General features: G+C 36.9%; 1 protein-coding gene across 1 annotated transcript in view; it reads right to left on the bottom strand.

Annotated features, from left to right (window-relative positions):
* Window positions 1–17,512, bottom strand: part of SYTL5 (synaptotagmin like 5) — an 84,060-nt gene extending 66,548 nt beyond the window's left edge. The window contains exons 1-2 of the mRNA XM_032756170.2: window positions 17,451–17,512; window positions 7,209–7,418 (exon numbers count right to left, since the gene is read on the bottom strand). Of these exons, the coding sequence (XP_032612061.1) occupies window positions 7,209–7,418; window positions 17,451–17,512 (272 nt within the window). The remainder of the gene's footprint in view (window positions 1–7,208; window positions 7,419–17,450) is intronic.
* Window positions 17,513–21,568: the final 4,056 nt, after the last annotated feature.

Raw genomic sequence — 21,568 nt, 5'->3', positions numbered from 1 at the left:
GTTTCAGTGCTAAAGCAATAAAAGCTCTTTACTTTTACCCAGTCCAAAGTAAATGACAATAAAGGTCATTTACTTCCAACTGATTAGAGAGTGAGTCACCTTCTGACTCATCTCATCTCTTAGAGGTCAGGGTGGGAATTTCAATTTTATGGTCTATTAAGCATAGAGACAGCCCAGTGGGGCTGCAATATTCTCTCACAACAAACAAAGAGTGTTTGCTGCCAATAAAATATCATTTATGCTTCCTTTTTGAAAACCACTCCATGAATAGCAAACAAGATACTTCCAACACTGAGAGATAGTTTAAGTCTCTAATATCACACAGACTAACAGTTGGAATGTTGGAGAAGTAATGTACTCTGATTTTCAGCTTTAAAAATGAGAAGTAATTTTGATATATCAAATTAAATACTCATCTTGTAAATTTCTAGCTGTCACAGAAGGATATAACTAAAAGACAAGTTGTTGTCATAGAAGGGTTAGAATCACACATTGAAAGAGCTGTTTCTTCCTTAAGACATTTTAATGCATCAAGACAGAAATTTATGAATGAAATAATAAACTCATCTTCCTCCTTATACTGTGCAACCATTGAAGGTAGTCCATTTTTTATTCAACTTTGTATCCTTAGTCCCTAGTATACTTAACAGTTTATCAATAAATGTATGGGAAAGACAGATGGATGGGTTAATGAATGGATTAATTATATAGGTGGATATTTGGGTCTATTAAATTATTGTTTCACCAATAAAATTAGTGCAATTGATTCAGAAGTTCTGTATCAATGCATTAACATGTCCCAAGGAAGACACAGAAGTTTTGATTTGTTATTATTTATTCTTATACCCTCTGACAACAACTTATGTTACATCTTTATGTGACAGTTAGGAATTTACTTTGTTCAGAGGGCAAATGTATTTGGCATGGCTCATTTCTTTTTAATCCCATGCTCCTGACAGAAGAAAACCACAATTGTTCTACATTTGTTCCACTTGCTTAAGCCTGATACACTTTAAGTAGAGGCCAACCATTTATTCATCCATTCAACTGTTCATTTGTTTGTTTATCCATTCATCTATCTATTCATTTAACAAATATCCATTGAGTGCCTACTATAGGCATTATTTTAGGCACTAGAACTACATCAGTGAACAGTACAGATAAAAACTCCTGCCCTTACATTCTAGTGGAGAAAGAAAAATAATAAGTTAAATAAGTAAACTATAGAGCATGTAAGTATTAAGGGAAAAACCACAGGAAAGGGTTGCATTAATTTGGGTAGGCTAGCTTCTAAAACAGTCTCCAAATTCCACTGACTTATATTAAAAGTTAATTTCTCATTAAAATAACCTAAAGTTAATCCAATAAAATGTAGGAGAGAGGTATGAGTGACTTAGGCCTTTAGTTATCATCTGTACTAACTAGCAGATTAGTTGATGGCACAGTGTCTGAATACACAATCTCCTTGGATCTTGTATTGGAAAGTATACTTCCGTAATTACCTTGTAATGATATTTAGATAGATATATTTAGATAGTGATATTTAGAAGTTACAGATAAAATTCTTCTCCCCGTACAGAAGCTTGAGATGACTTATAATTGATTGAAGAGTTTTTGAGTCACAGTCCCTGGTTACTGTTGTCTAAGTGAGTGAGGGCCTCGGGTGTAAAGAAGAGGGTGAACAAACATGGAATATAAATGACAAAAATAAATACTAAGGATCAAATAGCATTTTATAAATTTAGAGAAATAGTTATTGAGAAATTCCCCCATAAATCCTCAGACTCCATAGTTGAGGACTAGCAAATCAGTCATTAGTTAAAATTCCATTTTCTTCTTCATTGCTCTAAAATGGAAAATCTCATCTTGGCAGAATCTGGTGGGAAAAGAGCTGTGTGAAAAACAAGCAAACAAACAAACAAAAAACCCCAAAACTTTTAAACTCATCCCAACTCTACTAACACACATCTAACTCTTAGCGTTCTTGTTTACACTATCCATAAAATATAAAACCAATTGCCTCTCTTATCTAATAGGCATGTTATGAGTCTCTGAAGGAGTATTCCCTATGAGTTTATGTGATCCAGAAACAGATCAGCCCTCATGGGGACCAAGGTCCCAATTTTGAAATTAGTTCAATCCTTGACTTGATTAAGGTAATCTTAAATATGCAAGAGCCTTATCCTAATTCCCTTCCAGAAGAAAAATGTACATTCTCAATAGAGGCATATTACACAGAGTCTCATTAAGTCCTACCATTTTTTTCATATTTTTTGACCATCAATAAAAAACCACTAGGTTTATGGGAAGAAAGACATGACCAAAACCACAAGAAACAATAAACAATAGAAATAGTCCCATAGGGGACTCAGATAACAGATCTATAATTTATACATTTTAATATAACTCCAAATAATTACTTCAAGACATTACATAAAAAAAAATGAGTAGGTCAGCAGACAGTTAGAAAACATAACAGAAGCAAAATGAAAATTCTAAAACTGAAAAACACAGTAACTGAAGTTAAGAATTAAATGGATGTGTTTAATAGCAAATTAGACACAAAGGCAGGATTCATGAACTGAAATATAGGTCAGACAAAATATACAAACTGAGTTCAGAGATGTAAATGGATAACAAATACAGAAGGGAGCATAAAGATATCTAAAAGATGTTGAATATTACTAAGATACATATCTTGACTACCTGGCATAGAGGAGACAGATAATGGGGGAAAAGAAATATCTAAAGAGCTACTCCCTGAGAAATTTTCAAATATGACAAAAGATATTAATGTACAGGCTCAAGATGTTCTAGGAACATCAAAATAGATAAATACGAAGAAAATCAGACATAGGTTTGTTATAGTAACTGTTGAAAACACGACAGAAAAGGGAAAATATTAAAAACGTTTTAAAAATATTACCTTCAAAGGAACAATAATATACTGATAGCTGATTTCCTAATAGAAACACTGGAAATCAGAAGCCAATAGATTCTTCAAATTACTGAAAGTTAATAACATCCAACCTAGGATTCAATAAGCAATGAAAACATATTTGAAAATTAAGAGTGAAATAAAGCCATGCTAAGAAAAAAATTGAGAGTATTCACCACCAGCAAAGCCACACTGAAGGAAATACTAAAGGGTACCCTTTAGGAAGAAGAAAAATTATTCTAATGGAAGCATAGAGATATAGCAAAGAATAAAGAGCAGTGGAAAGGGTAACAGTGTAGTAAATCTAAATATATAAAGCAAATATAATCAGAACTAAAAGGATAAATAGAAAATCCACAATTATTATTGAGAGAGTTTAGCATACCTTTCTGGATACCTGATTGGATATGCAGATTAAAAATCACTAAGTATATGGAAGACTTGGACAATGCAATTAACAAACATCATTGAATAGAGTTATCTAGGATACTCAAATCTGCCACTGCATAATTCCCATATTAAAATATAAAAATCAGTTTTTAATTCACAGTATGCACAAAAAATAAGTTTCAGGTGGATTATAAGTTTAAAGATAAAAGGTAAGACAATAACAATTATAAAACATCACATAGGAGAATATTTTCATGATTTTGGTGTTAGGGAAAGTTTTCTTCAACAGGATTCAGAAAAAAATCCCTCTAGTAATCCAGGAAAAAATTAACAAACGGAACTATTAAAAAGTAGAGATTTCTGTTCATAAAATGATACCATTAAGACAGTGGAAAGCCAAGTCAGGAGGTGAGAGAGGATATCTGCAATATAGGTAACCAACATAGCTTGTACATAGAATATATAAAGAGCTCCTTCAAATTAGTAAAACATTATGTTGAAATCCATATATTGTTTATTTCATCAGTGTTCATCCTCCCAGATCTGGAGAAGGAAGTTTGCTGATGACAGAAAGGACTAAGAAAAATTTATTTATGTGAGATAAAGAATTGAGAATAATTGCTTAAATAAATCAAAATAATGTATCCAAAGTAAGTAATAAAAGAACTTAAAAGATTCATTTCTTTAAAACTGCTTATCTAAAGCAATCTACAGATTCAGTGCATTCTCTGTTAAGATACCAATTACATTTTTCACAGAACTGCAGAAAACAATCTTAAAATTTACATGGAACCACAAAAGACCCAGAATAGCCAAAGCTGTCCTGAGCAAAAAGAAAACTAGAGAAATCACGTTACCTGACTTCAAATTATACCACAGAACTAAATTTCTATGTTTTTATGCTGTATAACATATGCAAATCAGCATGGTACTGGTATAAAAACAGATTCAAAGACCAATGGAACCGAATAAAAAACCAAGAAACGTATACATACATCTACAGTGAGCTCATTTTCCACAAAGGTGTCAGAATCATACATTGGGGAAAGGACAGTCTCTTCAACAAATGGTGCTGGGAAAACTGGATATCCACATGCAGAGAATGAAACTAGACCCATATCTCTCACCATATACAAAAATCAAATCAGAGTGGATTAAATACTTAAGTCTAAGACCTCAAACTATGAAACCACTATAAGAAAACTTTGCAGAAAAATCTCTAGGACATTGGTCTGGGCAAACACTTTTTGAGAAATACCCCACAAGCACAGGCAATCAAAGCAAACATGAACAAATAGGATCATATCAAGTTAAAAAGCTTCTGCACAGCAAAGGATACAGTCAACAAAGTGAAGAGACAACTTGCAGAATGGGAGAAAATATTTGCAAAGTACCCATCTGACAAGGGATTAAAAATCAGAATATATAAGGAGCTTGAACAACTCTACAAAAATCTAATAATCTGATTAGCAAGAAATCTAATAATCTGATTAAAATGGGCAAATGATCTGAACGGACATTTCTCAAAAGAAGACATACAAATGGCAAACATGCATATGAAAAGGTGTTCAACAACATTGATCATCAGATAAATGCATGACAAAACTACAATGAGCTATTATCTCACTCCAGTTAGAATGGCTTTTATCCAAAAGACAGGCAATAACAAATGCTGGTGAGAATGTAGAGGAAAAGGAACCCTCACACACTGTTGGTGAAAATGTAAATTAGTACAACTAGGAGAAAAGTTTGGAGGTTCCTCAAACTACTAAAAATAGAGCTACCATATGATCTAACAATCCCACTTCTAGGTATATACCCAAAAGAAAAGAAATCAGTATATTGAAGAGATATCTTCACTCCCATGTTTAATGCAGCACTATTCACAATAGCCAAGATTTGGAAGCAACCTAAGTGCCCATCAACAGATAAGTGGGTGAAGAAAGTGTGGTACATATACACAATGGAGTACTATTCAGCTATAAAAAGGAATGAGATCTAGTCATTTGCAACAATGTGGATGAAAATAGAGGCCATTATATTAAGTGAAATAAGCTAGGCACAGAAAGACAAACTTTACATGTTCTCACTTATTTGTGGGAGCTAAAAATTAAAACAATTTAACTCATGGACATAGAGAGTGGAAGGATGGTTACCAGAGGCTGGGAAGGGTAGTGGGGGTTGAGGGAAGTGGAGATGGCTAACAGGTATAAAAATAGTTAGACAGAATGAATAAGATCTAGTACTTGATAGCATAACTGGGTGACTATAGTCAATAATGATTTAATTTTACATTAAAAAATAACTAAAAGAGTATAGTTGGATTGTTTGTAACACAAAGGATAAATTCTTGAGGTAATAGATACTCCATTTACCCTGATGTAATTATTACATACTACAAGCCTGTATCAAAATATCTCATGTACCCCAAAAATATATATACCTGCTATGTATTCACAAAAATTTAAAACTAAAGAAAAGAAAAAATAACCCTACTTATCTCAATCCAGTATTAAAGCATAGTTTGAATTGCTCTATTCAGGATCACTTTTGTGAAACAGTACAGGGAACATAACATTGGCTAAAAATGTAAGCACTGAATATAGGCGTCTTCAACAGAACAGTAGTCCTCATTTAGAGAAGTTGAAAATGAAAGATCACTTCTACTACCTCACTATCTACTTTTCCTCCCAAGACAGCCCCTAAACTACTATAACAGGATGAGTTAATTAGGCAAAAAGCAAAACAAAAACCAATGAATTAGAGTGATGCCAGCATCCCCTACTTCATTCACAGGAAAGGTAGATGAACACTCAGCTGCCTTGAGATGAGATTATGAGGCACCTCCCAAAGCAGAGGAGACGGACACTGGGAGGGAGAAAACATACCAGTGGATTCAGGGGAAATTTCTCAAAAGGAGGGGAGCAGTAGAGACTGAATCAGACTAAGACTGGTTTAATTGAACTGAGAAAACAATGACTCTTGGCTTTCACCCAAGTTGGCAAAGTGAAATTTGTGCTCACTGCACTCCCACAGGCTAAACAGAGAGGCAAATGGGAAGGTTCTCTCCCTTCATTCTTGCTCAAGGAAAGGTAGGTTTGGAGGAAATTCGGGAACTACTCCAGCTTTGCTTGTCAGCTGATGTGCAGAGCAGGCTGAACATGTGAGAATCATATTGCCAGTCACCTCAAATGTCTAAGAATGTCTCAGGGAAATTATCTATGCCTTCTGAGGAGCCACGTGAAGCCAAGAGGGGCCCTGAGACAAGGATGCTCAGGGGCAGTTTTTAAATACAGAAAGAGTGGCCGGGTGCAGTGGCTCACGCCTGTAATCCTAGCACTTTGGGAGGCCAAGGCTGGAGGATCCCTTAAGTCTAGGAATGCAAGACCAGCCTGGACAATACAGCAAGACCCTGCCTCTTCAATTAGCTGTGTGTAGTGGTGCATGCCTGTAGTCTCAGCTATCCTGGAGGCTGAGATGAGTGGATCACTTGAGCCCAGGAGGTCGAGGCTTCAGTGAGCCATGATAACAGCCACTGCCCTCCAGCCAGGGTGACAGAGTGAGACCCTGTCCCTAAAATAATAATATTAATAATGATTAAAAAGAAAGAGATATGGTTCAGTGAGGCTTCCAATTTTACAATGCTTTGCAGTTTTTTAAAAAATATTCTTTCTGTATCTGTCTCTCTCTCTCACACATACACACACACACACACACACCCCAGAGCCCTGACAAGGCATTGCTAAGCCTGTGATTGGGCTGTAATTTCACCTGCACTCTCTATCCTTAAACTTAAAATACTCTTTTTCTCTCTTGCTTTCCCCACTCCAATCCCTTCAGTCATCAATCTCCGCTTTCCATGAAAAAGCAAGAAACTCACGCGATTTTGTCACAGACAGTGCACTTCCAGCTGCCATCGGGGCCTGCAACTCGACACTCCCTGCATACCCTCAGTGAGCAAGCCTGACAAGGGTCTCCCCGGTCAAAGATTAGGCCCAGGTTTCTGTGACAGTGAACACAAACTCTGCTGGCCTCTTGCTGAGTTTTCCCACTTCTACGTTTTGCTTCTAAGAGTTCATTTTTCAGCTTCCTGAAAGGAGAGGGAAAAAAAATCACTTAAAAAAAACAAATAAACAGGAGCAGAGAGATCTACAATGTCTAAAACAATGTCTAAAATAGATAGAATATTTGCCTCAAAAAAGACTGCTTTAAACTGGGGACCACCATGCAATCTCACTTAGAATTTTGAAAAGGTGCCTATTTGGTGTCGCTACTTCCAATTCCCATCTCTTTAATCAAGAGATTTTTCATTTGGAAGAACATTTGAATCAAGGAGTTAGAGCCAAATATTTTCAGGAAATACAATTTCTCCCTCCAGAAGCAACAATCCTTTGATATCAGTAACTGAAAAATAAAATGTTTGTGTTTTACTTTTGAATTTTGACATTCTCTACTAGCACTATTATTTTGCTATGAGTATTTATTCTCATTCTACTGTAACTTCTCTAGGATATCTTTGATACCATAACACTAGAGAGCATGGCCCCAGGTTACAGGCATACACAGTACCTTGTTCTTCACCTGCCTTTATATACTACTTGAGGCAAGAGTGTGAAATCAAACTCGGCATCATTGTAGGCACAATCTTCATGCACTTAAGAAAAGTGGCAAAGACATTGCCTACCATTTCAGATGAGATCAGGTGCATTCAGCGTGGTATGGCTGTAGACTGCCTACCATTTCACATCGAAAAGCTTCTGCTTAGCATTTGAAAGTTTCCAACAATTTCTATTAGCCTATGGGCTTCGCTGTTAGACATGCCTATGTTTAAATCCAGGTTCCATCACGAATAAGCTGTCCAGCCTCAGGCAATGATTTACCCACTCAACCCCAGTCTCTTCATTTCTAAAATGAGAGTAATAATATTCCTTCATGGTTGTTTTAAAGATTAAATGAGATGATAAATGTAAAGTTCCCAGCATGCTGCTTGGCACATAGGTTCCATGTCCCTTCTTTTACTACCTGACATGTAATTTATTTATCCTTTAGAAAATTGCCATTCCAAGTGTGGTCCTTGTTCCAGCAGCATCAGCATCACCTGGGAGCGTTTCAGGAATGCAGAATCTCAGGCACTGCCTTAGACCCTATTGGATCAGAACCTACATTTTAACAACATTTTCAGGTGATTAGAGTTTGAGAAGCACAGCTTTGGAGATTCAGTCTCAAATTTGGCTATATATTGGAATCACTTTGGAAAGATTTTAAAAATACCGATTCGCAAATCTCACTTCCACAGATTCTAACGTAATTAGCTTTGAATGTGGCCTAAGTAATGGGATTTTTTAAAGCTTCACTGTTTATTCCAATATATTGCCAAATTTGGAAAACACTGCTCCAGAAGACAGGTTCCTTCTCACTTAAATGCTTCACAGACATATCATTGCTTGGTGCTACTGAGCCAATCCCTTCTTCAACACAGAATGTCTATGTTCTAGGAAAAAAAAATTGAGAATCATCCCACACATTTTATACCATATCCTTTTACATTTGTGGTGTTAAACTTTGTCATGCCCATCTAGACTAGCATCTTCCCAAAGGCAGGAACAAAGGCCTTAGTTTATTGTATATACTGCTCAGGATCCAATTCCATGCTAGGTTATAAAGCAGTTGAGTATTTAAAGCTATTTATTATTTCTTTTGATCTTTCAAACTAGCTTGTGAGGTATTATAAGACTCATGTTAAAAATAATAAGCAGTACAGATGGAATCAGAAACCAGGTCATTTATTTCTCAGCCTGATGAGAGATTCATAAAAAGAGAATTTTCAAACTGTAGAGCAAAGTTTTTAAAATCTTTGACTTCATGTCTCACTCATTCATCCAACAAACACTTACAGTACGCCTACACTGTGCTAGGCATTCTGGTATTGAGAAAAAAAATGAGTCTAAACAAAACATCTACTGAGAATTACCACTACCCTTTATGTTAGTTAAGGAGACAAATGACACACGATGACTCATGTGTTGCAACAGGCAGCCATACTAAGCACTTTTAAGTCCCCACCAAGTTTGTGGTAATTTGTTACAGCAGCCACAGGAAATGGATATACCCTCGACTTGGCCTCATTTCTTACAGAGTACAACATTCCTGGGCATAACACATCCAACTCCCTGGGCCTTCAGTTCTTTGACCTGGTCATCTTCTTTGACCTTCCTGTCCATGTGCACCATTCACTCTCATGAAGAAACCCTGAAACTTGTTATTTCTAGAAATTATGTTATATCCAAAATCATGAATTTAAACACTGTGGAAACCATTATTCAGTTCTAATGAGTACATCACTTTCTCATTATCCATCAGTTCTCCTCTCAGCCTCACTTCCCCTTGGGGCCAGAACAGAAGGAACCCTGCTTGGGATTGTGCGTCTCCTACCCTACAAACATCCTGGAGGCAGAAGATTAGCTCTTTGAACATTCATGTGGATTAAACAGAGTGAGAAGATATCAACAGCCTTCTGTTATCAGTTTCATATGGAGAAATGGTAATGACAACAGAAAGGAGACCTCTTTGTCCCATCACCAAATATTTCAAACAATGATGCATAGCTTTTCTCTTTCCTTTCCTTCAACATAAGCAGGCACAGATCCTTAGTAGGAGAAAAGAAAAGAGAAAAAGAAGTAAAAGAAGAGGAAAAGAAAACCTTTATTCCTTCCCTGTGGCTTACTGCAGTGGCTTGAAGTGCTGTATGAATTTGAGGCATATGGGAAGGAGATTGAAATGGATAATAATTAATAATTTTAAAAATGTCTGAAATAGAATATTTGCCTCAAATAAGACTGCATTAAACTGGGACCACCATGCAATCTCACTTAGAATTTTGAAAAGGTGCCTATTAGGTGTCCCTACTTTCAATTCCCTTCCAATCTACTCTCCATGGAATAATCAATATCATTAGTCAATACTCTTTTAAAATATTTCTTACATCATGTGGTTCCTCTGCTTAAAACCAACCTGTAGTTTTCCTTTATATTTTTAAAGAAATTTATACCTCTTTCCCATAGCCTGTAAAGATCTGCCTAATCTGCTCCCTCTTCCTTCTGGTCATCTCCTATCTACAGATAGGAGATAGGATTCAGCAACATAATTCTACTTAAAGTTTCATAAATATGCCAAGTTCTTTCCCACTTCAGGGCCTTTGAACATGCTATTTCTTCAGGTGGGAATGCTTTCCCTCCACACTCCATCACCCAACACAGTGGTCATTTATCTGTTCACTTCCCATTCTCCTTACTTCTGAAAGCAAGTTGGGATTGCGCCTTTCTGCCCTCTTGGCATTAGATGTCATCATGTGACTCACATTGGCCAATGAAATGTGGTAAGTAATCCCAGGTAAAAGCTTTAAAATCAAGGGGAGGGTTCACCACACATCCTTTTCTTTGCATAGAGAATGACAATTTTCCAAATATTGTCTGCTCTGCAAGTCTGGATCCTGGTCTGAAGATGCCATGAAGTAGAGTCCCCAGACATCCTGTTATGAACATGTGGCATGAGTGAGAAATCTTTGTTGTTTTAAGCCACTAAGAGTTTGGAGCTGTTACTGCAGCATCACTTAACCTATCTTGACTGATAAACACACAACTTAATTCTTAATCTGGCTGGCTCCCACTTTTTTTTTTTTTAATTTTAGTTTTACTGCTGCTTGCCCAGGGAAGGTTTTCTCTGACCACCAAATCTACAGCAGCTTCACATTCTTTAATTTTCCTTGTTGCTGTATAGATACATTTATATTAACATAAATTGGTGACCTATATGTAGTTGAAATTGTAAAGACTGAAAAGATTAACTATCTTGATGGTTGTTGAATGATAAAATCTTTTCATTTCTGTATTCTAGTCATATATTGAATGTTTTTTTCCATCCCATCATCAAAAATGTTCCATGTATTAAAAAGACTTTTTGCTTTATCATCACATAGACACATTTCTTTCAAACCAGGAATTGCTTTCATTAAAATTCTTGTCACATTTGTGTGGCATTATTTTTCTTGTATTATCTTGTCTGGACCAAATTGTACTGAACACCATTTCACACCAAATAAGATAGGAATTTTAGAATGGAAGCAATTAGCTGCCTTGAAGAAGAAGCCATGAATAAACAGTTTATAAAGTATCTTTAATTCATTGATGCTTTTAAACAATCTCATCTAGTAGAGCACATCAAGGCCTAACGGAGATAATGAGGAAGCAAGGATTACACAGTGGCCCAGAGCACAGGGTTCTAAACTCAGAGCGCCTAGGTTCAAGTTCGGGCTATGCCACTTATTTCCTCTGAGATTTTTTTTTTTAAATTTTATTATTATTATACTTTAAGTTTTAGGGTACATGTGCACAACGTGCAGGTTTTTTACATATGTATACATGTGCCATGTTGGTGTGCTGCACCCATTAACTCGTCATTTAGAATTAGCTATATCTCCTAATGCTATCCCCTGAGATCTTAGGACAATTATTTAACGTCTCTCCGTGTCAAGACTTAAGGAGACTTAACCTCTTTGTGTCTCAAAATACTTCTGTAAAAACAGCCTCACAGTGTTGTTATGAGCATTAAGTAAGACAATTGTTTGTAAGTGTTTAGCACAGCTTGACACATAATAATTAGGGAAGAGACAATTCCGGTATGTGTTTCCCAATATCTGTTCTCCCTTTCTTCTTTATTAGTGGAACATCTAGCTATACTCATGGCCACCCAGAATAAAAACTAGATTTCTCAGTATTTCTTGCAGTTAGGTTTTGCCATGATACTAAATGCTGGCCAATGGAGTGTAATCAGAAACGATATACCTCTAGGACATGCCTTTAATGGAAGAGGGACGATCCCTTTCCCTTGACCCCTTCGCCTTTTCCAGAAGCTGGGATGAGGACATAGGAATGAACCATCCTGGATCAAGAGCTAAACTCTCAACATGGTGGAGCAACAAAAGATAGGGAGTCCAGACCCCCGCTTTAATGTAGCCCCCATAACAATACCACAAAAGCCACCAATCAACCCAGACTTTTACATTAGACAGGAATATGTTCCCATCTTAAGTCATGATTATAATGTCTCTGTCACCCGCAGCCAAACCTATTTCCCAAAAAACACAATAAGAACTCAAGAAATATTAGCTTTTATTCTTTCTTCCACTTGCAGAGATGTTGCTGTCAGGTTTTGCTTCAGCCTCTGATGTAATGCCTGCAAGCTAAGTACTTCTCTAGAACTAGTGTTTCATATCCCATTAAGAGAGCAAGGCCACAGTGACTGACAAAGTCTATTGTCAACAATGACACAAAAATCACTAAGATAATATATGCGGGCAGAATAATGTCACAGCAGACTGATTCTGATGCCTGCACAGCTCCTTGCACTCCCATCTTTTGTAAGATTCAGAGACAACGCCATCAACACTGTAGTATTTCATATTTGCCTGAGGAAAATTCGAGGCTGACCAGACCTTCTTTCTGTACTCTGAATATAAAAAAAAAAATGCTTTCATTTTTACTGTAGCTTCCACATGCAGTGCCTATCATTAAAACCTAAATTTCACAACACTTAAGCCACATAATAACAGGCACTTTACTTTACATGTTGATATGGTTTGGTTGTGTCCCCACCCAAATCTCATCTTGAATTATAGCTCCTGTATTTCCCAGGTGTTGTGGGAGAGACCTGGTGGGAGATAATCATTTGGTGGGTCTTTCCTGTGCCATTCTCGTGATAGTGAACTCTTATGAGATCTGATGGTTTTATAAAGGGGAATTTCCCTGCACAATTTCTCTTCTGTTCTCTGCCACCATGTGACATGTGCCTTTCACCTTCTGCCATGATTGTGAGGCCTCCCCAGCCAAGTGGAACTGTGAGTCCATTAAACCTCTTTTTTTTTTTTTTTTTTTGTAAATTGCCCAGTCTTGGGTATGTCTTTATCAGCAGCATGAAAACAGACTAATAAAGTGGTACTAGTAGAATGGGACACTGCTGAAAAGATACCCAAAAATGTGGAAGCAACTTTGAAACTGGGGAACAGGCAGAGGTTGCAACAGTTTGGAGGGCTCAGAAGAAGACAGGAAAATGTGGGAAAGTTTGGAACTCCCTAGAGACCTGTTGAATGGCTTTGACCAAAATGATAATGATATGAACAATGAAATCCAAGCTGAGGTGGCCTCAGATGGAGATGAGGAACTTGTTGGGAACTGGAGCAAAGGTGACTCTTAAGTTTTTTTTTTTTTGAGATGGAGTTGCACTCTGTTGCCCAGGCTGGAGTGCAGTGGCGTGATCTCGGCTCACTGCAAGCTCCACCTCCCGGGTTCATGCCATTCTCCTGCCTCAGCCTCCCGAGTAGCTGGGACTACAGGCACCCACCACCACACCTGGCTAATTTTTTGTATTTTTAGTAGAGACGGGGTTTCACCATGTTAGCCAGAATGGTCTCGATCTCCTGACCTTGTGATCTGCCTGCCTCGGCCTCCCAAAGTGCTGGGATTACAGGCATGAGCCACCATGCCTGGCCTCTTGTTATGTTTTAGCAAAGAGACTGGTGGCATTTTTCCCCTGCCCTAGAGATGTGTGGAATTTTGAACTTGAGAGAGATGATTTACAGTATCTGGGGGAAGAAATTTCTAAGCAGCAAAGCATTCAAGAGGTGACTTGGGTGCTGTTAAAAGCATTCAGTTTTAAAAGGGAAACAAAGCATAAAAGCCTGACGATGTGCTAGAAAAGAAAATCCCATTTTCTGAGGAGAAATTCATGCTGGCTGCATAAATTTGCATAAGTAACGAGGAGCCAAATGTAATCACTAAGGCAATGGAGGAAATGTCTCCAAGGCATGTCAGAGACCTTTGTGGCAACCCCTCTCATCACAGGCCTGGAAGAAAAAACGGTTTCATGGGCAGGGCCCAGGGTCTCCATGCTGTGTGCAGCCTAGGGACTTGGTGCCCTGCATCTCAGCTGCTCCAGCTGTGGCTGAAAGGGGGCAATATAGAGCTCAGACCATGGCTTCAGAGGGTGCAAGCCCCAAGCCTTTGCAGCTTCCATGTGGTATTGAACCTGCAAGTACACAGAAGTCAAGAATTGGGGTTTCGAAACCTTTGCATAGATTTCAGAGGATGTACTGAAATGCCTGGATGCCTAGGCAAAAGTTTGCTAGAGGGGCAGGGCCCTCATGGAGAACCTCGACTAGGGCAGTGTGGAATGGAAATGTGGGGTTGGAGCCCCACACAGAATCCCTACTGGGGCACCACCTAGTGAAGCTGTGAGAAGAGGGCCACTGTCCTCCAGACCCCAGAACGGTAGATCTACTGACAGCTTACACTGTGTGCCTAGGAAAGCCACAGACACTCAACACCAGCCCGTGAAAGCAGCCAGGAGGGAGGTTGTACCCTGCAAAACTACAAGGGCGGAGCTGCCCAAGACCATGGGAACCCACCTCTTGCATCAGCGTGACCTGGATGTGAGACATGGAGTGAAAGGAGATCATTTTGGAGCTTTAAGATTTGACGGCCCCCTGGATTTCAGACTTGCATGGGGCCTGTAGCCCCTTCATTTTGGCCAATCTCTCCCATTTGGAATGGCTGTATTTACCTAATGCCTGTACCCCACTGTATCTAGGAAGTAACTAACTTGCTTTTGATTTTACAGGCTCACAGATGGGAGGGACTTGCCTTGTCTCAGATGAGACTTTGGACTGCGGACTTTTGAGTTAATACTGAAATGAGTTTAGACTTTGGGAGACTGTTGGGAAGGCATGATTGGTTTTGAAATGTGAGGATATGAGACTTGGGAGGGGGCAAGAGGCGGAATGATATGGTCTGGCTGTGTCCCCACCCAAATTTCATCTTGAATTGTAGTTCCCATAATGCCCATGTGTTGTGGGAGGGACCTGGTGGGAAATAATTGAATCATCTGGGTGGGTCTTTCCCATGCTATTCTCATGATAGTGAATAAGTCTCATGAGATCTGATGCTTTTATAAAGGGGATTTTCCCTGCACAACTTCTCTTCTCCTGTCTGCCACCATGTGAGACGTGCCTCTTACCTTCTGCCTTGATTGTGAGGCCTCCCCAGCCATGTGGAACTGTGAGTCCATTAAATCTCTTTCTTTTGTAAATTGCCCAGTCTCAGGTATGTCTTTATCAGCAGCGTGAAAACGAACTAATACACATGTCATACCATTGCTTTGACAATAACCCATGAAAAATACATTATGATTCCCATTTTATAAATAAGAAAGTGAACTCTCCGAGAGGTAACTTGTGGGTCACAGGGCTATTAAATAAGGAGGTCAGGATTCAGACCCTGAATTTTATATTCCAAAATCTGCACTCTTCCCACACACCAGTATCCTCTCACTGGCTCTCAATATATTAAAATATTTTTGCTCAGAAAGGACCCCGTATTTATTAATGACTGCTGTTTCTTTCCTAGCTGTGCAAAGCCACGCTGAGCACACTCAAAGTTAAGCCTCAGTAAACATAGAGGGTTTCTTCTGTCTGCCAGGCTTCTTTCAACATATGGCATCTGCCCAAATTGGATCTTATCACAAAGTCTCTCATGACAAATATTCCCCAAGAGAGTCATTCTTCAACAAGCATGACTCTATCTTAATACGTTTTGTATAACTTTTGATTAGTTTTCAAATCAAACGCTGTTAAAAACAATCACGACTTTCTGAGAACTGGGAAAAAGTTTTGCCTGGATAAAAAGCTGCTTAAGAGAAAGTAACAAGGAGGAGGAGTAAAAGAACACTTGTTTAGATAAAGAAGTCTTGTGACTTGTGCCAATTTCATGTTTACAAATAGTCTCGAGGAAAGAGGGCATTGTGAAGTCTTCATATCTGCAGAAGACACTTCCTGGTATTAAAAAGCTTGGCTCATAGGAATATACCGGAAAATCTCACAAAACCATGTCAACTGACAGGCAATTGACAAAAAACAAAACAAAACAAAACAAAAAACCCAAATCAAAAAAATACTGAAAAAAATGGAGCAATAATGCTGAAAAGTAACAGTTTTAGGGAAAATAATTAAAACCACAGAAATACAAGGAAGAATTTAACCAATCCCTTATAACCTAAGAGGATCAATGACTTATTACAGATTTTCCAGAAACATTAAATGTGCTCATATATGCAAAGGGACAATGACTCAAGAGTTCATTCTGAATTCTTTTTAAAAAGGACAATGGAGACAAAACAGCAAACATTATCTGTCCCTGTGAAGTCATGGTGATGGTGACCTCTGCCAAACTTTGCCTGACATCTCACACTTGCTTAGATTCTTCTTCTTCCCTGTGTTGCTTTCCCTACTAGTAGTTTATGGTTTCTCTTTAATAAATCACTTGCACACAAATCATGAGCTCAAGGTCTACCTCTGGGGGAAGCCAACCTAAGACAGGGATCTTATAAATTATGTGACAAAAACAGCTCGTTACAACTCTAAAGGAGTTAGGAATCACTGCAATTTGATACCTTGCTGTTTATTCACTATAGTCTTATCATAGCAGAAATTTATCTCATATGTAATTAGCAAACCAAGTCTCCCACATGGAACTATCTTAAAATAACTATTGCCTCAATTTCCTGGCCCATTAAGAAACAAGAATGTGTTTTGCTAATCTGAAACCCAAAGAATACCTTGCTTGAGTATTAAAAACATCAGAAAGTCTTGTTATCAATATGATAAATTACTCAGAAAAAAACGGAGATGGAGATAGAATCAGTACAGCAAGAAGTAGGAAAGCTGCATTTCTTTAAAAAACAACCAAGATAAAATGCTGGGCTTCCTAAAATATTTGGTATCACAATGCAATGATAGAATTGACTTGATGGAAGAAAATTGGTCATTCATACAAAAAAACTGATACTTTAGAGAGAACATGTTGCTCATGAAAAATTCGTTAAAACCAATTCTGCTGCTGAATATGGACACATACTAGAGGGTTTCCATTTTAGTTTTTATAGATGTATAACTGAAGTTTATTTCTAGAATGACTCTAAATTGAATTTGTGCAAACTAAATTATTTTAAATGTGGTGGAGAAGGGGTTATATGTTCAGCAAAGGCAGTTATCAGTACTTACTTTTTCCCATTTTACCTTTTTAGGTGATACTTATGGGGATTCACATTTTCATAGAGAAAGGTTATTGCAAAACACATTTCGAGCAGTTTTCCTAGTTGTCAGTATCAGTACATGATACAAGAAATGTTATCACCATTTCTTTGAAATTTGTCGAATATGAATATAAATGTTTCCTTTATGTGTTGTTCTTTCCTTATATGCTTCACTGAAAACCATCACTGGCAATTAATTACAAACTTTCAGATTCTACGAAAGGAAGGTGAGATTCGTGATAAACGATAAACAATCTGATTCACAAGATACATGGTCTTAATTGAATCAATTTTCGCAGATTGCCGGTTTTTAAAATTAAGGAAATATTATTCAAAATATGAATCACAACATAAGAGGATTTAAGAATGAGAATGTTCATGTAAATAAGAATAAATAGTTAAGAAACACTTTGCACATTCATGTTATATGGAAAAATCTTATGTTATGAAATCTTATCCAGCTAATAAAAATGTTTACAAATAATTTTTAATGACATGAAAAAGTTCATGAAATAATGCAAAGCAAAAATAAAGAATAAAATTTACATATATAGTATGTATACGTAAATTTCATGCAATTTACAACTATATGAAAAAAATATATAGATATACATAAAAGTGACAGGAAGGAAATTCAACACAAATGGAGACTACCTCTGGGAAGTGGAATTCTATGTGAGACTTTAATGTTCATATTATATGGTTATCTAATTTTCTATAATAAGCCCATTGATTCTATAATGAAAATATGTATCAGATGATATTAAATGTTTAAGCGGATCGAGGTTTATGATATTTTATACAGTATGTATATGTAAATTTCATGCAATTTCCAACTATATGAAAATTGCATATATATATGTGTATATATATAAACATAAAAGTGACAGGAAGGAAATTCAACACAAATGGAGACTATTCACCTCTGGAAAGTGGAATTCTATGTGAGACTTTAATGTTCATATTATATGGTTATGTAATTTTCTATAATAAGCCCATTGATTCTATAATGAAAATATGTATCAGAAGATATTAAATGTTTAAGTAGATTGAGGTTTATGATATTTTAAAAGTTGCAGACATTGATGCCCTTTATAGATCCTAGTACAATACTGAGATTAAAAACTTAAAAAAATTGTTTGCTGTGTAATAATTTTATTAATTTCTTTGCATTAAATATTTTCATTATGCTTAATTACTCTGCAATAAAAGAACAATTATAAAAATTATGAAACGCACATTAGCCTAATCTTATTATAAATTTCTTTATAATAAAGTTAATAACTTCTATTAACATAGGAACATTCTTATAAGATTACTGTTGATATAAAATGGTCACCTGCCTGAAATCTAAAATATTAGTGGTGACATTTTTATTAGTGAAGTTTTCACTTATATCATTTTCTTAGGAATAAAATACCTATTTCTCCAAGGATATATTTGATATTAGATATTCCCTTATGAGCTGACTTACCTTTGAGGGGATGGGTCTTCTTTACTCCCCCTTCCAGCCCCAACATTCAGCCATGTTCTGGATTACATGGGCTTTATTGTTGTGTTTCTGCAATTTGCATTGAAATGGAATGGTAGTTTCTTGGGATGTGAGTGCCAATTAACCCCTGCTGCCTAGAGGCATGACCTCTGTACCAATTCTGGCTAGAGACAATACACAAGGAAGGGAAAGGGTAGTAAAATGGGAATATGGGGAAGAGTAAAAAATATACAGAGGATCCTTGAACAACATGGGTTTGAACTGCCCGGGTACATCTATACGTGGATTTTTAAAAATAAAGTTGGATCTCCATAACCTTGAGTTCTGCATTTGCAACCAAATGAAGATTGAAAACACAGTATTTGTGGAACATGAAACCCACATTTACAGTGGGCCAACTCTCCCTATGCACAAGTTCCACAAGGCCAACTTTAGCCTTGAGTATGTGTGGCTTTTGGTAAACACCCGGGCCCTGAGACCAATCCCCAGCCTATACTGAGTCTCTCTTTATATAGACTCTCTCTACTTATAGATATATATGTAGAGAGAAAACCTATCTCTATATATATTTCTATATATAGTCTAGGTATTTGAAATTATATCTTATATGAATATAATATAAACATTAATAATTTGAAATAATATAGATCTCTATATAGAGACATACGTAGATACAGATAATAGACACAGTCTCAGGTAACAATCTTACTTATGACTATGGTGACCTATTATTTCAAACCCCCAAGAAAATGGTCTGAAATAGCTAGAAGAGAATAATTCGAATGTTTCTAGCATAAGGAAAAGATAAATACTTAAGGTGATGGATATCACAATTACACTGATTTGATCTTTACAAATTATATAAATGTATGAAATTATAACATGTACCCTGAAAATATGTACATCTACTATGTATCAATAAAATAAAATGTAAAAGAATATTAAAAATGGTCTGGCAAGTTTATTTATTTGGACAATCCAATGTTTAACATGTCTCTGAATATCAGGTATTTGTGGCCCTGTGCCTACGGTGAGCCTTACAAGTAACACTTCCTTGGAGAAAAATGCTATAGAATCAAAATTTAAGTTAGTTTCCCTAAATGTAATTATATATTGAAATTGGTAAGGTCTTCGCTAGGAAAACGTCCAAGGTTTAAGGCAGATCTGGATATTTTTGTTCATTTCTCCGTGACTCATTAAGCATTTGAGTTCCATTAGGGAGCCAGTATGTTCATGCTGGGAGTTTCTGTTAATCCATTAAGAAGCTTTGTGGCAATACTATTAGGATTAAATCAAAGTTTTTACCAAACTAGAAGTCCAGTCCAACAGTTCTCCTGGTGTTTTATGGGGACAATGAGTCTTTAGGCTTTTGAGAAGGTCAAACTAATTTTGTTCTTAGTGGTAGAGTGATAAGATTTGGAAAAACAAACAAATGATCAAACATTTGTAGTGTATTAAAAGGGTATTATTGCTTGGCGCTTAGACTCCCTGACTTCCAGGCTGAATGTATAATTCTTGAAATCACTTCAAATCCATTTGAACCAAATATTTAACTTATCTGCAGGATTCCAAATAAGCAATTTGAATACACGCTCCCCTCCTGTTTCTCCTTCCTTCTCTTCTCCTAGCACTGAAATGACAAAATCAGTCACATTAAGAGAAAACCATAAGGTGAATGGCAGTTACTAGGCTGGGGTCTTTGTCTCTTGGAGATACTAAGTTCTGGCTTATTTAGTGGCATATTTCAGCTGAGCCAGCTTTACACAAGAAACCAAAATACATTTGCTGGCGAGGATGCAGAGGAAAAGGAACTCTCATACACTGCTGGTGAAAATGTAAATTAGTACAACCACTATAGAGAACAGTTTGGCCGTTCCTCAAGAAACTACAAATTGATCTACCGCATGATCCAGCAATCCCACTCCTAGGTATGTACCCAAAAAAAGGAAGCCAGTATATTGAAGAGATATCTGCACTCCTATGCTTGTTGCAGCACCGTTCACAATAGCCAAGATTTGGAAGCAGGCATCAACAGATGAATGGATAAAGAAAACGTGGTACATATACACAATGGTGTACTATTCAGCCATAAAAAAGAGTGTAATACAGTCATTTGCAACAACATGGATGGACTGGAGATCACTATGTTAAGTGAAATAAGCCAGGCACAGAAAGACAAACTTCACATGTTCTCACTTATTTGTGGGATTTAAAAATCAAATCAGTTGAACTACTGGACATAGATAGTAGAAGGATGGTTACCAGAGGCTGGAAAGGGTAGTGTGGGGCTCGGGTGGGGGCAGTGGGGATGCTTAATGGGTTAAAAAATATAGAAAGTATGAATAAGACCTACTGTTTGATAGCACAGGATGGTGACTATAGTCAATAATAACTTAATAATATATATTAAAGTAAAGAATTTATTTGAATTATTTGTAACTCAAAGGATAAACACTTGAGGAGATGGATACCCTGCTCTCCATGATGTGCTTGTTTCACACGGCATGCCTATATCAAAACATCTCATGTACCCCATAAACATATACACCTACTATGTACCCACAAATATTTAAAACTTTTCTTTTTTTTTTTGAGATGGAGTCTCGCTC

Source organism: Hylobates moloch, unplaced genomic scaffold, assembly GCF_009828535.3.
Source record: "Hylobates moloch isolate HMO894 unplaced genomic scaffold, HMol_V3 SCAFFOLD_7, whole genome shotgun sequence".
In the NCBI taxonomy this organism is placed as follows: domain Eukaryota; kingdom Metazoa; phylum Chordata; class Mammalia; order Primates; family Hylobatidae; genus Hylobates; species Hylobates moloch.
The sequence above is the reverse complement of the archived record's forward strand: the minus strand, read 5'-3'. Positions and strand labels throughout refer to the sequence as shown.